Genomic DNA, 20,298 nt, shown 5'->3' with positions numbered 1-20,298 from the left:
GGTACTGGTATTAATTTCCTTGATTTATACATACTAATATGGGGAGGGGGGTTATGGTAGCCCTAGAGCAATCCTAAAGAAAATGAGCAAAGGTAAAAATTATGCAGTCTCTTTTCTTTTTCATGTTTCTATAAGAAGATCAAATCAATATTAATTATTACATACATGCAAAATGTTTTCTTTGAGTGGCACTAAAACCAATATAAATGTCTTGGACCTCTCTCTACACATTTTCCAGGTGGAGTATGTTTTCTATTTTATGCAAAGAATGGAACATAAACTCCCAAATAATGCACAGTATCAGTTTTATGTGAGATAGCTGCTACAGAGAACTTTTAGTGTGCCAGGAGTAAAGGTGTAGGCAGAGCAGTGTTTTCCAACCATTTTTCTGTGGTGGCACACTTTTTGAAACCCAAGAAATCCAAAGGCACACCACGATTCTACCAACCACATAAGCATCAAATCTATACACATGCTAAACTATCTGAAGGGGCGGGACTAGAGACGCTGGCAAAAAAAAAAAATTTCTTGGAGGTAGCTGCTCATAGGCAAGCACTTAGTGAGCACTTTGGACACATTTTCCCAGCTGCTTTATTCATCCCTTTGCCCATTCATACAGGCAGTCCCATATGGCACACCTGGGTAGCTCTTATTGTGCACCAGTTGAAGAATACTTGTTTATAAAGTCATTGATGGTGATGAACAATATTGAGGATGTCACTTGCTGAGTTTTATCACACATTTTAATGGATGCTCATTTAAGAGATGCTTAATTCAATTAAGTTAGTTTTTAGCAGTCAATTCAAAGTCTACAATCATTTCAATTATTTAATTTTACTTTAAACAGTCTGTGTCTTACATGCCATACCAATTTGAGAATTAATACATTGGCCTCGTTTTCTTAATGCCTTCTTTTCAACTTGCCTTTTAGGAAGGCACTCAAATTTCGGTTGTACCTGATCAAGTAGTATTTTGTTTGAAGGTCAGGATTCAGGTCATTGTTTAAGTTTAAACTGTTATAAATATTATGGCAAAGTTCTTTTGTATTGATTCTACATTAATTTTGTGATTGTATTTAGTTGACAATTTATTACTGAATGCTTTAATGTTCGATACAATTAGCTGTGATTAATTTCATACAATTACATATATATATATATATATATATATATATATATATATATATATATATATATATATATATATATATATATATATATATTTTTTTTTTTTTTTTTTTTATAATCGATTCCCAGCCCTAGTGTTTATATATTTGATATTCGATTATTGAAAAGAACACAATATTGTTCAGTTTAATAATGAAGAAATTTTCAATAAAAAGCTAATAAAAGGGAATTCTGTTTTTGCTGTGGTATCAGGAAATTTCACTAGTATTGGTATTGAATACTAAGTCTGATATTGTGATATCCCCATTAATAAAGTGCACTAGACAAAGAAAAATAACTTCTATTTTGACATGAGACCAAAATTAAGGTTGAGACTACAAGGAACACACATGGCAAACTGTTGCAACTACAGATACTGATTAATTGTCGTTAAGACATGCATTTAAAGAGTTTCCCTGGTGGGTTTCCACAATGTGCTCCGGTTTCCTTCCAAGAATATGCAGGTTTGGGGATTTGTTGATGCTAAAATGATGCTAGTGTATGTGTGTGCTTGTATTTATTTACTATACGATGCCCCATTTGGGGATTGTTTCTGCCTTGCGCCAAATGGAATAGGCGCATCCCTGGATTGACGGATGTAATCATTAAACATCTATCCTTTTCAAAGATAGTAGCAAGGTGTCCTGGGAATTTAACACTAGAATTACCAGAGTCTACGAAAAAACTCGTAGATTCGGGCCACCTTAAAACCGTTCTCACCTCTCTTTTGTCTTCTAAATGTGCCGATTAAGAAGAGCAGCAAGCAGCCGGCTATTCCATCCCCCACCGCCGCAGAACATTCACCAAGTTTTCCCAGCTCATGCCTTGTTTGATTATCTGGGAGTGACTGGAGTTTTAGAGTGGAAATAATAGATCGCTATTTGGAACACACGTATTTCATGTGTGTTCCGTTTCTACAGTAATCTGTGTAAACACATTTTTTAAAATAGAAACATTTTTCATATTTTAATAGTAAATGACAAAATGTAGGCATAAACTATATTATGTATGAAGCCTGAAGTCCAAAAATCAAGTAAACACTTTCACAAAAGATTCAAAGAATAGACAGCTTCATTGGCATAGCGTTAAGATTTGCTGACTTGTAATCAAGAGTCCCCGGTTCGATCCCCACTCACTCCTATATTTGCCGTTTTCAGTAGTGAGCTGCTCTTTTTGTTATTATTATACAGTACACATACACATTTGGTTTGCGACTGTAACACACAGTGTGCATTTATAGAACTTGTAAAAGTTAGTTTTTTTAACCTTTATTTTATCTAAATCATGATCATGATACATACTACCGTAACCCGGATCTGACGCTGTTATTTTTCATATGAAAGGGAATAACTGGAGATGTGAGTGGTGTTTTGAGACAATGGAACTGGACATTCTCTCATCTGGAGGGATAAAAGCTGACACACAAACGCTGGCGAATCTGCCTTCTTCGTATCTCACCGTCACTTGATTTTTTTTTTTTTTTTAATTCAGTTTTAATGCGTGAATGCTGAATTAGTGTGCACCTTATGGTGTATGATGTCCAAAAAAAAAAAAAAAACACAGACGTTAAGTATATATGATATTTGGAATTATTCATTTTATGACCCATTTAGTACATTTCTGAAAACTTTGTGGCACGGATGCAACATTATTTATATTATTCATATTTATTTGCATAACATCTTGCGGTTTGTAATCAGTGTAGTAGTGGCACCTACACCAAACTCACTTGCGTCCGTTTATAAGACAAAATCCTTTGAGAAATCAGGATTTCGCAGAACCGGATAAGTATACAAAGCAGTTTTCAAATCACAAAAGTAACGTTCACAAATTTCTGTCCATAAAATAGGGAGGATTCTCCTGCCTTTTGTAAGTTCTGAAAGAGGAGCAGCCCTATGTGCAAAGTTAGGGATGAACCTTCTGTAGTAACCAGCAAGCCCCAGAAAGGCGCGTATCTGTTTCTGTGTTTTTGGTCGCGGGTAAGCAAGCATCTCTTCCACTTTCCCTAATTGTGGCCGAAGTAAACCCCTGCCCATAGAATAACCTAAGTAATGAGTCCCAGACATACCCAGTTTACATTTCTTTGGCTTAGCAGTAAGGCCAGCCTGTCTCAAGCTTTCAAGAACAAGGGTGCTCGATGACTGGTGTGTGACATTCAGTAATTAATCTAGGAAAAAGGGCATTTCTTCTGCCTATCAGTAATGGCCAGGAGGCAGGAGTCCGAAACGGCAGACCAAACTTTAAAGTGGCGACCCTTATAAGTTAAAGGAAGAAGCAATGTCTGATAGTGTTTAATATCACCATGTACATAATGTATCTTTACAGTCTCAGAGTCACTAAGGCATGTGTCATGAAGACAGTCCCGTCTGACAACACAAAGGTCACTGCCCGAGTCCAATAATGCGGAGATCTCTCGGTTCCCCAACTTCACCGAGATTAACAAGCCATCTTTTTTATCCGGAGAATAGGGAATATTTGAGCAACAAACCTCGGCCAATCCAATTTTCACTGACTGAGCTGGAGACACGCGACATTCTCTCACCAAGTGACCGGGTTGATCACACTGGAAACATCTTTGGTCAGCTCCACTGCCAAAATATAGCCTGCGATGTCCGCGGCCTACTCCTGTCTCACCAGATATGGGCACCTCCTCAACAACCGGATTCCCCGGAGGCCTTCCTGGCCCCATTCTATTGTCAGGTCTTGCAGCTTGTCTTTCCTCTAGCCGTCGATCAAAGCGACGAGAATGTCCTGGACACTCCTTTGTAGGTTGTGAAACAGCCCCAAATCCACCGCTCTTTCTCCAAGCGGTCTGAGAACCTTCCAATCGTCTGGACATAATCGATAATGATTCCATATCATGACGCAGAAATTCATCTCGAAGAACTGCAGGTATCCCGGCCAGTAATACAGTGCATCCGGAAAGTATTCACAGCACATCACTTTTTCCGCCTTTTGTTATGTTACAGCCTTATTCCAAAATGGATTAAATTCATTTTTTTCCTCAGAATTCTACACACAACACCCCATAATGACAACGCGAAAAAAGTTTACTTGAGGTTTTTGCAAATTTATTAAAAATAAAAAAAACTGAGAAAGCACATGTATGTAAGTATTCACAGCCTTTGCCGTGAAGCTCGAAATTGAGCTCAGGTGCATCCTGTTTCCCCTGATCATCCTTGAGATGTTTCTGCAGCTTAATTGGAGTCCACCTGTGGTAAATTCAGTTGACTGGACATGATTTGGAAAGACACACACCTGTCTATATAAGGTCCCACAGTTGACAGTTCATGTCAGAGCACAAACCAAGCATGAAGTCAAAGGAATTGTCTGTAGACCTCCGAGACAGGATTGTCTCGAGGCACAAATCTGGGAAAGGTTACAGAAAAATTTCTGCTGCTTTGAAGGTCCCAATGAGCATAGTGGCCTCCAGCATCCGTAAGTGGAAGAAGTTCGAAACCACCAGGACTCTTCCTAGAGCTGGCCGGCCATCTAAACTGAGCGATCGGGGGAGAAGGGCCTTAGACAGGGAGGTGACCAAGAACCCGATGGTCACTCTGTCAGAGCTCCAGAGGTCCTCTGTGGAGAGAGGAGAACCTTCCAGAAGGACAACCATCTCTGCAGTAATCCACCAATCAGGCCTGTATGGTAGAGTGGCCGGACGGAAGCCACTCCTTAGTAAAAGGCACATGGCAGCCCGCCTGGAGTTTGCCAAAAGGCACCTGAAGGACTCTCAGACCATGAGAAAGAAAATTCTCTGGTCTGATGAGACAAAGATTGAACTCTTTGGTGTGAATGCCAGGCATCATGTTTGGAGGAAACCTGGCACCATCCCTACAGTGAAGCATGGTGGTGGCAGCATCATGCTGTGGGGATGTTTTTCAGTGGCAGGAACTGGGAGACTAGTCAGGATAAAGGGAAAGATGACTGCAGCAATGTACAAGAGACATCCTGGATGAAAACCTGCTCCAGAGCGCTCTTGACCTCAGACTGGGGCGACGGTTCATCTTTCAGCAGGACAACGACCCTAAGCACACAGCCAAGATATCAAAGGAGTGGCTTCAGGACAACTCTGTGAATGTCCCTGAGTGGCCCAGCCAGATCCCAGACTTGAATCCGATTGAACATCTCTGAAGAGATCTTAAAATGACTGTGCACCGACGCTTCCCATCCAACCTGATGGAGCTTGAGAGGTGCTGCAAAGAGGAATGGGCGAAACTGGTCAAGGATAGGTGTGCCAAGCTTGTGGCATCATATTCAAAAAGACTTGAGGCTGTAATTGCTGCCAAAGGTGCATCGACAAAGTATTGAGCAAAGGCTGTGAATACTTATGTACATGTGCTTTCTCAATTTTTTTATTTTTAATAAATTTGCAAAAATCTCAAGTAAACTTTTTTCACGTTGTCATTATGGGGTGTTGTGTGTAGAATTCTGAGGAAAAAAATGAATTAATCCATTTTGGAATAAGGCTGTAACATAACAAAAGGTGGAAAAAGTGATGCGCTGTGAATACTTTCCGGATGCACTATATATTCATAACAACTTTCTCCACAATTCGCTCCACCATGTCTCCCTGAAACAAGCAATGCACTTTATGAATCAAATCTTGAATTTGTGCACGGATGGGACTGTCCATGTTTAGGTTCCAGTCGTTAAGTGCAAAACCTTTAACCAAAAAAGTCACAGTCTTACATAAAACAGTTTGTTGCTTCAGGAAATTATAATCGCTGAGCTCATCACGAGGCACATTCCGTAAGGACAGTAGAGCAACCCCAGACAAAAAAAAGGTGTGATGAGGGGCGGGTAGGAAGTGGAACATTCTGAGCAATTTGAAACAACTCCTCGGCATCCATCTGTGCAACCACTCCTGGTACCACTTCTCATGCTTGGATCACAGATTTGCACAGAGACACTGGAGGTTGCAGAAAAAAGGAACTTTATTCAAAGCACTGCAAACAAACATTTGTCTCTTTTCAAAAGTTTAAACGTGCTCCATGACAAGTCACAGATGACAGTTCCGCCAGGAGCAGAGAATGTCTGAGAGAGCGAGAGAGAGAGCAAGCAATTTCAAAGCTGACAGACGCTGCACAACTTTTTTAAGTAAGCACAGAACCATGTGAGAGGTTTATCGTACGTTACAGCGCAAGAAAGAAGGGTAAGGAGCAATGTGAAGGTAGACTGTCTGATGTTTCAGGGGTTTTCCCAGGGGTGTCTGTGTCCTCTGAGGGTGCGATCAGCGCTCCAGCTTACAATATGTGAAAACATCATCGCACTAATGCAATATTATTTGAAAACGAACAGCGTCAGATCGGGTGTGGATTTATGTTGACACCATTACTGAAAGAAAAAAAAGATCAACATGTGCGTTGATTCTGCAGCACTGAATAAGCTCACGCGTTCTAACAACTCCCCCCTTCCCCCCCACCCCCGATCTGACTCTAAGAAACAGCGCAAGTACACACGCAAACCAAGTGTGATCAAGAGTCCCCGGTTCGATTCCTACTCACTCCTATATTTGCTGTTTTCAGTAGTAAGCTGCTTATTTTGTTAATATTATACAGTACACACATACACTTGGTTTGCGTCCGTACTTGCGCTGTTACTTAGAGTCAGATAATGGGGGGGGATGTTAGAGTGTGTGAGCTTATTCAGTGCAGCAGGATCAACACACATGTTGATCTTTTTTTTTTTCTTTCAGTACATGTGCCTTCCCTGTTTATTGATATATCTAATGACTTTTCTGCCTGTCTGTCTCTATTACACAGTGCTCTGTCTGTCTGTGCGTTATGCATCTTAAAAATAACAGTTAAGGACACTTGTTCATGTTAATTGCAGCCTCAATTGTTAAAAAATATTTTAAAAGGAGCATCCCACATGAAAATAACACAATCTCATTAACTGACAGTACATACCAATTTATAAATTTTATGTCCGTTTTTTTTTTCTTTTCTTTTTAACCTAAAACACTTTCTCCTCAACGGGGAATCGAACTCAGGTCTCTGAGGGACAGTAAGCCTGCAGCGCTCTGAGACAGCAAATCTACGCTACCGCTACACCACGGAAGCTGTTGTATTGTTCCTGAACCTTTTGTGAAAGTGTTTATTTGATGTTTGGACTTCATGCTGGTTCACACATTCTATAGTTTATGCCTACATTTTGTAACATTACTAAAATATGAAAAAGTTTGTTTTAACAATGTGTTTACACAGATTACTGTAGAAATGGAACACACATGAAATGCGTGTCTTCCAAATAACGATCTATTATTTCCACTCTAAAACTCCACTTCACTCCCAAATAATCAATCAAGGCATGAGCTGGGAGATGCTCATGCACGTTCTAAGTCGGTGGGGGGATGGAATAGCCGGCTGCTTGCAGCTTGTTTTTATCAGCACATTTAGAGGACAAAGGACACTGGTGGAGAGGTGCGAATGGTTTTAAGGTGGGCCGGATCTACGAGTTTTTTCATAGACTCTGGTAATTCTAGTGTTAATGAATGTTTTAGACACTTCAGAACACAGTGAAGCCAAACGTTTTTTTTTGCAATTATAATATCTCGCACTGCCATCTGGTGGAATCCTCCAGATTTATATGAAGTATGAGCACAAGAACAAACATAAACAGTACACTGCTTGCGTAACAGCAGTGTTTGCAGGCTCACACGTGTGAATTATAAACCCAGCCCAAGTCCAACCACTATTCAAAGAGTGGATGTGGAGGACATGAACTCCTACAAGTACTTTGTCCTCAATGACAGGTTGAATTATTCTCATAACACAGAGGAACTATACATGAAAGGGCCGGCTCTTCTTCCATAGGAGAGTGCATTTCTTTAATGTGAGAAGTGACATCCTTCACATCCACAAATCTGTGATGGCCAGTGCAATTTTCTATGCTGTGGTATACTGGGCTATTAACATCACTTCAAGAGAGGCCCACTGACTCAACAAGCCAATTAAAAGGGCGATTAATTCAGTTCTATTTCATTGACAGTCTTTGTTGTGGGTGATGAGAGTACCTACATTGATATTTCTTTATATTAGCTTACGCAAATTTTTATTTCCATGGCTTCCTTCAGTATTTTGTACGGTTTACTGTTTCTTATTCGGATTCAGAATGTTGCCTTTCATGCATTTATTTGTTTTTGGTATTTAACATTGGCTATTAGTTTCTATCCAGTGTTATTTATTTAATCTTTTGCTGTGCTTGTGTTCCTTTGTAATCTTTTGAAAATAAAGCAAAACTGAAGCATACTAGTTTTCAGAAAAGAAAACTAATTAACAAAATACTATAAATTATAATACTGTATATAATTAACAAAACAACAAGTCTACTAAACATTCTAAGTTTATGTACAAGGATGTTGTCAGACTTCACATGGAGTATAAAATTCCAAGTCCGTTACTGACAGCTGTTGAGGGTGATAACAAGTCTTCACTTGCTGCATGTCTCTAGCTGTCTATGGGCTTTGGATTCTCTTTGCAAAAAACCTAATAAGCAGAAGTAAGTAAGTTATTGGCTACTTCTGTACCAGGCTTTCAAGCTGTGGTGTACTTACTTGGTTATGTAAGTCAGTTTTTGCCAAGGACCTTTTCTTAAGCAACACTCAAAAACTGCAGTAAACACAAAAAAAAAAAAAAAAAAAAACCTAAGAAAAAAAATGTATCGATAATGTTGAGCATAGCTGGGTATTTGTCTTTGCATTTAGCCAACAAATACCTCCATAATGTATTTCTGACAACATGTAGCACATGAAAATTTTTTTTTTTTTATTTCTAGATGTTTATGTTTGTTGTTGATTGTATCAGAATTGTTGGCATTCAACAATGTGATGAAATGATCCAGAAGGAAGTTAATATATATATTCTCAAAATGTGCAAGATCTGAAACAGTTGACAGCTAGAGGTCAGCATCCAGAATTTTGACCATCTTAATGACCAATGAGTTGTCAGGCCTTGATTTTGAAAATGATCGTCAAGCACTTTATGAATATACTCAAAACAATGGGTTAAGAATTCATGCCTAAATGCTGAGTGTAATGCTATCTCACCATATTTAACAGATGATAATAGGTTGACAAGACAATTCAAACTAAAAACTGAGGACACCAAGTCATACAGCTGCCTCATTTATGACATCTTTCAAATGGCAACGTATATGCCTAGCTGTTTTCAGACAACTTAATGCCTGCAATAAGCTGATGCTCTCACCATGCAGACATTAAGCCTTTCAATAAACTGAATCAGCACAGCCATTACAAATTAACATCATTTGATCATTGCAAGAAACAGTGACCAATGTGTTTGATTCTTGTTGTTAGGATCATAAAGGTTTGATTTTAATTGATATAATGCCCAATTCTCAAGGTGCAAAATTGCAACAATGGACTACAAAAGTGATCAAAAAGCTTAGAAGCAAACTGGATGCTGAAAACTCTCTTACACCTATACTCTAACAAAGTAAGTAAATATACCTAAGTAATCACGAACACCTATGAAACCAAATATCCCAAACATCATGGTGCCCTGAAAAGCATGTGGGGTATGAATAAAAGGTGCTGCAATTTCTATATGGCGAAATCAAAATGTAGAAAAAAATGCATTTTAATAAAATCTCAGAATCTACAATTTAACCACATGTGAATAGTTAGATTACAAATTTAAAATTGTGGAGCACAGGAGTTAAACAGACAGCAGCTCCATCTGAAATGAAACCCACCAGCTTACCTGCATATTTTGACAAACCAATTTAATCAAATATGCTAGCTACTACTGCCTGCAAGCAATCACCTGTGCCATTGCAAATGTCTCTAAGAGATAAAATCATTGTCCCAGTGGAGCTACTTTGTGAATTTACAAAAGGGCCAAAAAAAACAGTTCCTTGTCTTAACAGCAGAACCAGTGGCACTGCCTACATGTAACGTTAAGCAATTAGGTTGTTTAGAGACAGTCTGTGTTTTAGTTCATCCTTGAGTACATTACCAATTGTCACGGTTATTGACTCCAATGCTGTTGATATGTGCACTTCCTAGCTGTACACCATTACATTTTTTGGTTTTAACCAACGTAGGAAATTTCTTGAACGAACATGGTCTTTGGCAATGAACTAACGTACATCCAGCAACTTTGTCACCCTCTCCAACCTTTCTTGGCTGGCACTGTAGAATCCTTGAACTTAATAAAAAAATTACTGTTTTGCGCTCACTGTGCAGTAATGCAATTTCTTTCAAACTGTATGTATTCTTAAGACATATAAATTCATAAAAATGAAGGTTTTTCAGATGACTGAAAAACAGATACTCTTAACTGTGATCATAAAATGGCTTTACAGAATTAAAAGCAAACACTATTCAATGCTTACTTTTAACTGAAAATAAATTGCCAATACAGTTCTCACCAGTGCTAATTTTACTTTGTGTTACTTGCAAAAAATACATGCAGTGCTCAAAAGAAACAGCTGCCATCTGAAGAGAGTTCACATTCAACTGGATTAATTTTGGGAAAAAACACAATACAAAAAAAAAAATCCAACAATTCAAATTATACAGTAGACTCTTGAAACAACACTTAACTAACAAACCTTAATATAAACTCTGGACAATGGTGTTTCACAAGGCAAGGTGGACCCAAGAAATCCCATAAAACACATAATAAAAGGACCTTTAATTTAAAACACACTTAACGAGTCCTACACTACATGTTTCATACATGTTACAATCAAGTTGTACAGCACTTCTGCTGACTATCAAAACACCGTCCCATTTTATTGCCTTCTTCACGCAGAGGGCTTCTGGACACTTTCCTCGTTATGTTTGGCAATTTACAGTCCAATATCAACATACAATGAAACATTTTGGCAACATTTTATGATATTCAAAGTGCTGTCTGCAAACATGGCACCACAATATGACTATCTGCCAGAAAGTCTTTAAGAAGTTGGATTTCAGTTTTACATATTTGGCCAGCAGGTATTTAAGGGTGTGCCTAAAAAAAGATAAAACACCATCTTAAATTCTTAACAGCTGGTACCTGAAGGATGCAGTGTTATGCAGGGGCATGTACTGTCAAGGCAGATTTGAAAGAGTTCCAGATGTAACAAACATGACAAGGAACAAAAAGATTGTGTTTGTCAAAACCATCAAAGAGTGAGCTTATTAAAGATGAAGTAGTTTGTACAAACTAAATACAATCAATATAAAAAACACATTATGGGCTTTTTGCAACTTAAACCTTTTTAAAATTAAGTTTCACTAAAGACTAATTTGCATTACTGCATCTTTCATCTCATCACTGTGCATGCATGGAGAACCCCATTTTGTGAGGGGCTGAGTCTTCAAACATCACATTCATCTGATATGACAGAAAAATAAAACCTTGATAACTGCAACCATCTTAGAAATACCAAAACCTACATATTTTTATTGTTAATGAGAAATGATAGAAAATAAAATGTTCTGTTGTAATAGTTGTGGCAGTGATAACTGTACTCAAAGCAGCAGCTACAGTTTACCGTTTCCTATTTGTTGTTAAAAGCTAACAAATACACAGATATCATGCACATCAAAGAAGCAAATCTGCATGACAATTGGCACGTGTCTATTAGGTCACATCTTTCAGTCAGATAAAAATTTTATTGTTTTTTTTTGTTTTTTAAATTCTGCATATGTGGGGCACATGGAGGATAAGTGCTACTGCTTTGCAGTAAGGAGACTGTGGAAGATTGTGGGTTCGCTTCCCGGTTCCTCCCTGTGTGGATAGCGCTTTGAGTACTGAGAAAAGTGCTATATAAATAATGAATTATTATTATTATTATTATTATAAACACCTGTACACACTAGGGCTGTGAAATTAGTGCCCAAATGAAGCGTGGAGAGGTTGGGAGCATGCACTGATAATGCGTTGCTAAACCCACCACACAACAAACCACCTGGATTAAGCAAAACCCGAGTGCGGTGGGATCCAGAATACTCATATTAAAAATAAATTTTTAATCTACAGACATATTTACTTAAGTGCTACTACCTATACGATTGAACTTGATGTGCCTTTGTATGCTCTATTATTAATTTTGTTTTTTTCTTGCAGGTATGCTGTGCTTATGATTTGTGCACTGAAGTAGCCTTCAGTTGAAAACTCAGCGAAGACAAAAGTGGAAACAGAACTATTCGCATTGCTGTAATGCATAATATAAATGACATATACAAATAAAAATAATACAATAAAATCACTCATAATTTACTTAAAAATGTTAAACGCATGTATTACTTAAAGTCCCAGTACCCCCTATGCTACATGCCTTTCTGGCCTGTGGGTGCAGCAGAAAAAAAAAAAAAAAAAAAACTGGATTTAGGCCCCATTCTACACAGCAAAATTTTACAACAAATCACAAGCAGCATTGGTTTATTCCTTCTGAAAGGTAGATCACGTGGGAAGAGCAGAGTGATTTAGTAAGTATGCAGAGCAGGACACAGGATTATTTTCCCACTTTACAGATGCAGCAAAAATATAACATGTAACTTACTTCTCTAGTGTTAAACCCAAGCATTACTTGGGCTGTACGAAGAGTGCTGAAAGTGTTAGTCAAGAGTGTCACTCGGGCAACAAAATAAATGTGTCTTATGCTAGACCCGGGATTTACTCGGGTTGTAAAAGTGCCAACAGCATTTGTGCTGAAAGATAGTTGGGCAATAGTATAGGCATGTCTTGTGTAAATGTCAAGCCCAAGTGTTACATGGTCAACGGTGTAGATGCATCTTCTTCTAGCCTCATAATGGTGTCATGTAAGAAATACCTCTCATCACCAGGGATGACAAAGTGAATCGGTATTCAGGCAGTGAAATTGAAAGCGATTCCAGAAATCCGAAAGTGACACTCACACATGTACATTGTGCTGTTCATATTATTATTATTTATTGTATTACTATACTTTCTACACTTCTGGATTTGTACATTAAATGTTTTGCACATTTGACGGTGAAAAGATGAAATAAAAAAAAAAAAGTTATTTTTTAAGCTAAAGAATGCAACACTTTTTACATTTTTGAGAATATAACTCTGAATGCAAATTTTTAATTTCATCTTTATTTTAGGAACTTTGTCAAGCCAGCAGCCTCCAAAAGATAAGATGGCTGAGGTAGACAAGTATGCTTTCCTGACAATGAAAATGCTCATTAAAATATCTCACTATTAACAGTACCAAACAGTGACATGTCGCATGTTTAAAAGTACATGCAAGTAAGAATATCATTGTATAAAATATTTTTTTTTGTTTTATGTAGAATACAAAGTACACTGCAGTTGTCTCATTTAAAAAAAAATGTCACAAGTACAGAAAATTCAGACAATTATGATCACTTGGCAATAATGTTTTTTTGCATACAAATATAAAGCATTTGCAGCCCATGGAGGAGTAACAACAGCTGTGAGCTCTATGCTCTTACATAGATGGGCAGATTAGCATTCAAATGCAAGAAAAGCATAATCCCAGTGCAAGAATTTATGTAATATTTCACCTTATGTTTTCACTCTGATATACAGATTGGTCTGACAATTTTTCAAACTCCCTGTCAAACTCAAAACTTTAATCTTGAATAGCCAAAAGTCTAAGTGCAATGCAAACTATAGATAGGAAGGATCCATTAGTCAGGAGGACTGCTGCCTCTGCTGCTTCACGAGTTTACTCTGTGGTTCATAAGTTGTTACAACAGAATTCACAATAATTAGGAAATTAATCAGAATTACTAATTAGAAATTGAAACAACTTTAAAAGCAAAATGACAGTTATTTAGAAATACTAAGGATACTAAATACAAGAATGATTATCACCATCCACAAGTGACCGCACATTAACTGCTGAATTAAAATGTCACCAAGGTCAGTTGCATGAAATGCACTCCACAGACTTGGCAATTGGCCCCACATTTCTCTGGAAAGCTGGAGGTATATCAGTTACATACATAATAACGGAAGCCAATCGTCATTTCAACCCTCATTCACACCTATGAGATGATGGTCAAATAAACTACAAATAAAAAAATTTTAAAAACTTAGTAAAAGGCATTTACTAACTTATCTTTTTGACAATTCTTATTTTAAAAGTACAGTGATCCCTCGCTATATCGTGCTTCGCCTTTCGCGGCTTCACTCCATCGTGGATTTTATATGTAAGCATATTTAAATATATATCGCGGATTTTTCGCTGCTTCGCGGGTTTCTGCGGAAAATGGGTCTTTTAATTTCTGGTACATGCTTCCTCAGTTGGTTTGCCCAGTTGATTTCATACAAGGGACGCTATTGGCAGATGGCTGAGAAGCTACCCAACTTACTTTCTCTCTCTCTCGCTGACGTAGGGGGGTGTGAGCAGCTGCTTCCTGAAGGACATGCTGCACGGTGCTTCGCATACTTAAAAGCTCAAAGGGCACGTATTGATTTTTGACTTTGTTTTTCTGTGGCTCTCTCTCTCTCTCTTCCTGCTCCTGACAGAGGGTGTGTGAGCTGCCGCCTTCAACAGCTTTGTACCGGCGGTGCTTCGCATACTTAAAAGCCAAAAAGCCCTATTGATTTTTTTTTGACTGCTAGCTTTGCACTCCTTTGAAAAGGAAGATGTTTGCATTCTTTTAATTGTGAGACAGAACTGTCATCTCTGTCTTGTCATGGAGCACAGTTTAAACTTTTGAAAAAGAGACAAATGTTTGTTTGCAGTGTTTGAATAACGTTCCTGTCTCTCTACAACCTCCTGTGTTTTCTGCGCAAATCTGTGACCCAAGCATGACATTCTAAAAATAACCATATAAACATATGGTTTCTACTTCGCGGATTTTCCTATTTCGCGGGTGGCTCTGGACCCCGCGATGGAGGAGGGATTACTGTATCATACATTCAAACTGTATGCATTAGAAACATTCAATTTGACACAAATTATTTTTGCACAATATTGATATAAATGACTGAATGAACCATAGGTTTCTGTGTAATTTAAGCTCAAATCTATATTTTCAACAAAGCTATAGTTAAAACATGCTCAGAATACTTTTTGTTTAGATGGAAAAGCTCTACAGTTTCTTAATTTGTTAAAATATATACAGTTTTTGAATTCCCTGTCAAACACTTAACTCCTTGAGCTCATGATTTTCCTAAAAAGCCCATTCACTAAAATCAGATATAAACTAGATGCTAAATAAAGCCGTAGAAAAAAACAATAATATGGACTACTCTTATTAATCTGAAGCTGCTCAAATCATTTTTGGTTTAGGAAGTTACTTTACTTTAACCGAATATTCATTTTAATTTTTGCTATATGCTTTCAGTCATCTGTATGACAACTTAGGACTATGACTGCATTTGCTATTGCAGGATATATCAAAACAAACAGATAACTTGTCATATCACCAATTAAGCAACATTGAAAAATACGGAAACTCCGAAAAGGCCAAGTAAACTGAAACTTAAAATTTCATGATTAAATCAAACTTTTTCAAAATTCAACAATTAATTGATGCACCATTTTAAACACAGAGGAAATCTGAATATTTTATCTCGCTTGTATGTAGAAGCCAATGTAAGACTCACTTATTTGCCATACAATACTCAGGCTGAACCATTAATGTTTTATTCTTTGCTATAGTTACTAATGACAGTGTAAACAGAAATGCCTAGCCTTTGTCCTTTTTGCTCACAGATGGCAAGCATAATTTATACTGCTTAAGTGAGTCCTATCATTATTAAATGGATTAATTATACTGAAACAAACAAGACATTTTATGTCTACATACAAGAATTATTGATTTTACTATGCATGTTATAGAGCACAAAAGCAAAGTTTTGTCTACCCTCGCGTATATGAACAAAAATAAAAAAAAATAAAACAAGTTATACAAAATACAAACTTAAAATATAGTGTGTAGTGAAGCTGTGTATTACTTGAGCACTATCAGCATAACTGGAGAGGATATACTCCATTTAGAGTGAAAAAAAAAAAATGTACAGAATGAGACATACTGCACACAAACTTGATTTGCCAATAGCAACAAACATATGATATTGGGCACAGCTAAAGAGGTCTTAACAAGCACTAGACAAACCTAAAAAAAAAAAAAAAACACTGCTTTGTTTTTGCAAATATTCCCACTTTTTATGTAAACATTAACAGAATGAAGACAACAAAAACCTCCCTCGGAGACAAATACAGGACTATGAAAGAATAACTTCTGGAACGATACTTGTATTATTTTATCAGTTTTGCCTAAGATAAAGTTAACAACACAGGCAAGGTAAGATTATAAATGCTGCTAATAAGCAATACTTATAAATAAAAATATATTACTTTAATTGTGCATATCTAATTCAAATAAACATGTGAATAGATTAACATCTGATGGAGAAAAACACAAAAAAATAACACTTAGGATTGGTGTTAACCTGGATTACACATTGTTCCAGCATGCACAGAAACAAAAAAATCTCTAATATGGTCAAACTGGTAATCCATAAAACATTCCATAACAAAATAAATTCCAAAACAAAAATTGTCTTGAACCATTAGGGAGAAATATTTGAGAGAAATTAAAAAACTAAACAGCAACATTAAATTTCTTCCTATGATCCAGACAAAGAAAAGAAAGTAAACTTGAAATGACAAGTCAGTAGAAACTAGTTTCTCTTTTTGCAAACCAATGAAATGTGCCTTAGCACATCCTGGCATAGTAATCTACAGTCCATGTATGCAAGACACGACACAAAAATTTGAGAACAATTTGAAAAGCACTATAATAACCTACTACTGATATTTATTTCTATTTAAAAAAAGGGATTAAGGTTGACAATTGTGTAAACACCGACTCTGGCACTGGTCAACTGAAACAAAATAATTCAGAGCTGCACTCATTAGTAAATAGGTCTTTAAGATAACCAAGAAAATGTATATCTTGCCATCTTCTTATCCAACTTATCCAGGAAAAGTACCAAGAAAATGCAATATTCTAAATGTTAATTGCAATTGTAAAAAGGTATAATTATAAACATAACAATAAAAAGACAAGCATGCTATATATAGTAATTACTAGTACATTTTAGTTCGAGGGAAAAAAAGATCACAAATGCTTACACACACAATTTCATCCAACTAAAACACAAAAACAAAAGGAGTAAACACACAGAAAAAGAAAGCACACCATACAATAGATGCAAAGAAAAACATGTTACTAAACTTTCTGCTAAGGCTGAAATGGATTTAATCCCTCTTTTTACTAGTCTCAGATTCCAGAGATGCATTTTCAATATGCATTTCAAACTAATGTAGTGTTCGTTAGGATAGCGGAATACTAAAGCAATACGGAGACCCAGTTACAAAATCCATTACTGGATGAACGTAAGGCTAAATGCATATCCAATGTTATAAATTACATCGTCATAATACAAAATCATAGGGTCATTTTAACTCTGGAGTGCTTGGCAGGATGTAAGAATTGTGTTTCCACTAAAAACACACAAAAACCACTCTTAATTCGTCTTTCCCTATTTTGATAAACCTACTTTATAACAGCAGATTTCTCATATTACACAATAAACTGTTAGACACAAGTAATGTTAATAAAGTTAATAAATCTTATCCTTATCTACAGACATTTAAAATTTGCAATTTACAAAGCCAATCGTGCAATGCAAGATGAGACTGAGGCAGTACTAAATCGAATAACTGACACAAGAATGCATTGGGGGCAAATAGGAAGAACTTTCTCTGACCTACAAAAAAAAGTGCAACGTAAAAAAAGAATTGCTTATAAACAGGAGAAAAAGTAACATGAAAGGTTTTCAAAGACTGCTTTGGACAGTTAATTCGAGAAGGTCTCTCATGTTTATTTCAAATAATATTAAAGGTATGAGGAGCTGCAGGAGAGTTATAAAATGTAAAACACGTAATGTCAAAAAAAAAACCAAAAAAAACTAAGCGCTGTCCAAGAGGAAGAACGTGTTTAACAAAATCTTGCTTAAGTACACATTAGGTGACATCATTGCTAAAGCTTTAAATGGCAAAGTAACACCGAAAACACTGGGTCTCCATCGTTTATCTGATCGGATTCTACTCGGTCATGCAAGCCATTGGTATAGTTTCACATAAATGCAATCCTGAAACGAAGTTATAAACAAACGTCCCCAACTATATGAAAAAACACACAATTTTCCCACTATTTTGACTTCCAATTAAAATGACGCAATTCAGTTTGCACGAAATAAAAATCAACACCACAGTGTGTGAGAATAGAAAATGTTTTAGTGTAAGGCGACATCTACCAGGAGTGAAAAACATTTTAAGCATATAAATCTAAGATGAATTGAATAACTGTCGCAAGTCAATAACGTGCTATTCTGTAATAAATAAGTAAATAATCTTAGCGTGAGACACCAAGTTAAATTGAGATCCTTTAACCACATCATACATTACCGTCTTCGTTCGTTTTGATAACCCCGTAGACATATCATTGTACACTTCACTTAGAAACAGTTTCACTGTTTACTTATTAATGAAATTAGCTATGTAATCCAAATATATTCAAAAGGGAAAAAATCGGTTCATGACTCATTTTATGAGCTAATTTGTACAGTTATTCACACTTCAACATTATACAGTGAACTTAGTCCCGTGAAAAGTATCAGTTTACTGTGATGCATACTTCATCTGCTGTCTCACTTGCTGACAACAGCTGTATCGCGACTTGCACTCGCCATTATCAAAGTCCATTTCGAGTTGATGCATAAATATTGTTGGATTATATCACCAGCTACTTTTAGCCAGTGTGTATTTGTTCTGCTACATCTTATTCTATTTATGGAAACTGCTTACTTCGGTAAACATAAAACATAACCCCACCCCAATGAAAATGAGGCAAAAATAATTAACAGCGTGAACGGTTTATTTTATTTAGAGCACGTGCAGAAAAGTCGCATTACACGAAACTCCACTTACCCAGATTAAAAAATAAAATACAAAAACAACATCCCCTGTTTCTAGTTACAAAATGGTTGCCTTTCTTTACTAAAAACTAAAACCAGGTCACTTCATTAAGTTACCAAATAAGAGGAGTGACTAAAATAGAAAAAAGAATGTTCAGGAAGAGATCAACAAACATCAATATTTATCTAGAACATGCAGACACGGGCCCTCAAACGGTCATCATACACGCAAAAAAATAAGCAATTGGGCCTTATCCGTTAAACCTTCAATCTTTGAAAGGAGTCGCAAATTGGCACCTGAAACGAAACACTTTAGAGGCTACGGTAAACAAGGCAAAGGGAATTGAAAATAAAGGAATCTGCAAAGGCCCAAAAAGAGACGATTTATAATGGAGAGTTAAATTCCGTCAAAAGAAAGATTAAAGTCAAACAAGTAGAACTTGGCATGTTTACTTTTCAATTACATATGACTGAATTTATTTATGCATTTAATTTTTTTGGCAACAAATGACCGCGTCTCTATCGCCTTCCCCAGATTTCCACAGGAGCAATAAAAACGACTTACCTTCACAGATAGTAACAAATGATAGAATCCACCGCGTTTCTGAACATGTTATGGAGTTATACCGTGCCCACACCATGCTCAGTCTGTCTATGTTGCTGCCATTTTGTCCTGGCCAACAAGAGGAGAAAGCTCTCCGTCGACAAAACCGCCGCCTCCCTCATTTTCCCAACGAACTTCATGAAAACTCAAGTAGAAAAAAAACAAATTCACCCAGCGAACCCAAAAACAATCCGACAGTGAGCTAATCAGTTCTTCTTTGTAAAATGATGTATTTTGGCTGGGTTGCGAGGGCCGAAATGCCCATCTTTTAACGTTAAACCAGAGCCCCGCAGCTTCACAACAAGCCCTTCTTTTCCTGCCGTTCTGTATCTCTAATGCGTCTCTCTCTCTCTCTCTCTCTCGCTCTCTCACTCTCTGTTGCGTGTGGAATGTTTGTGTGCTTATGGAGCGAGACCAAACAAATCGAGCCAAGAGCACACGCGAATTGGGAACAGCTATCCCAGCATGCCTGTTAACATTCTGAGCATGCGTAATAGGCACAGCATGACTGGGAACGTCACATCTTGGTTCAAATATGAAAAGCTTTATTGGCATTAGCTTTTGTTTTTTTTCATTACTT

At 37.0% G+C, this 20,298-nt stretch overlaps 1 protein-coding gene across 4 annotated transcripts in view; it reads right to left on the bottom strand.

Moving 5' to 3' along the window:
• LOC114645956 (homeodomain-interacting protein kinase 3-like) overlaps nt 1-20,087 on the bottom strand; it is a 163,360-nt gene extending 143,273 nt beyond the window's left edge. For 3 of the 4 annotated variants that reach the window (XM_028793892.2, XM_028793891.2, XM_028793893.2), the window contains exon 1: nt 19,680-20,086. In XM_028793892.2, coding sequence (XP_028649725.1) covers nt 19,680-19,755 — 76 coding nt within the window. In that variant the 5' untranslated portion in view covers nt 19,756-20,086. Of the gene's footprint in view, nt 1-19,679 lie in introns of all 4 variants that reach the window. The other variant, XM_028793889.2, reaches the window with a different exon arrangement.
• Between the last annotated feature and the right edge of the window lie 211 nt (nt 20,088-20,298).

The sequence above is a fragment of the Erpetoichthys calabaricus genome, chromosome 2 (assembly GCF_900747795.2).
Source record: "Erpetoichthys calabaricus chromosome 2, fErpCal1.3, whole genome shotgun sequence".
NCBI lineage: Eukaryota > Metazoa > Chordata > Cladistia > Polypteriformes > Polypteridae > Erpetoichthys > Erpetoichthys calabaricus.
This window is presented reverse-complemented; position numbering and strand designations above follow the sequence as displayed.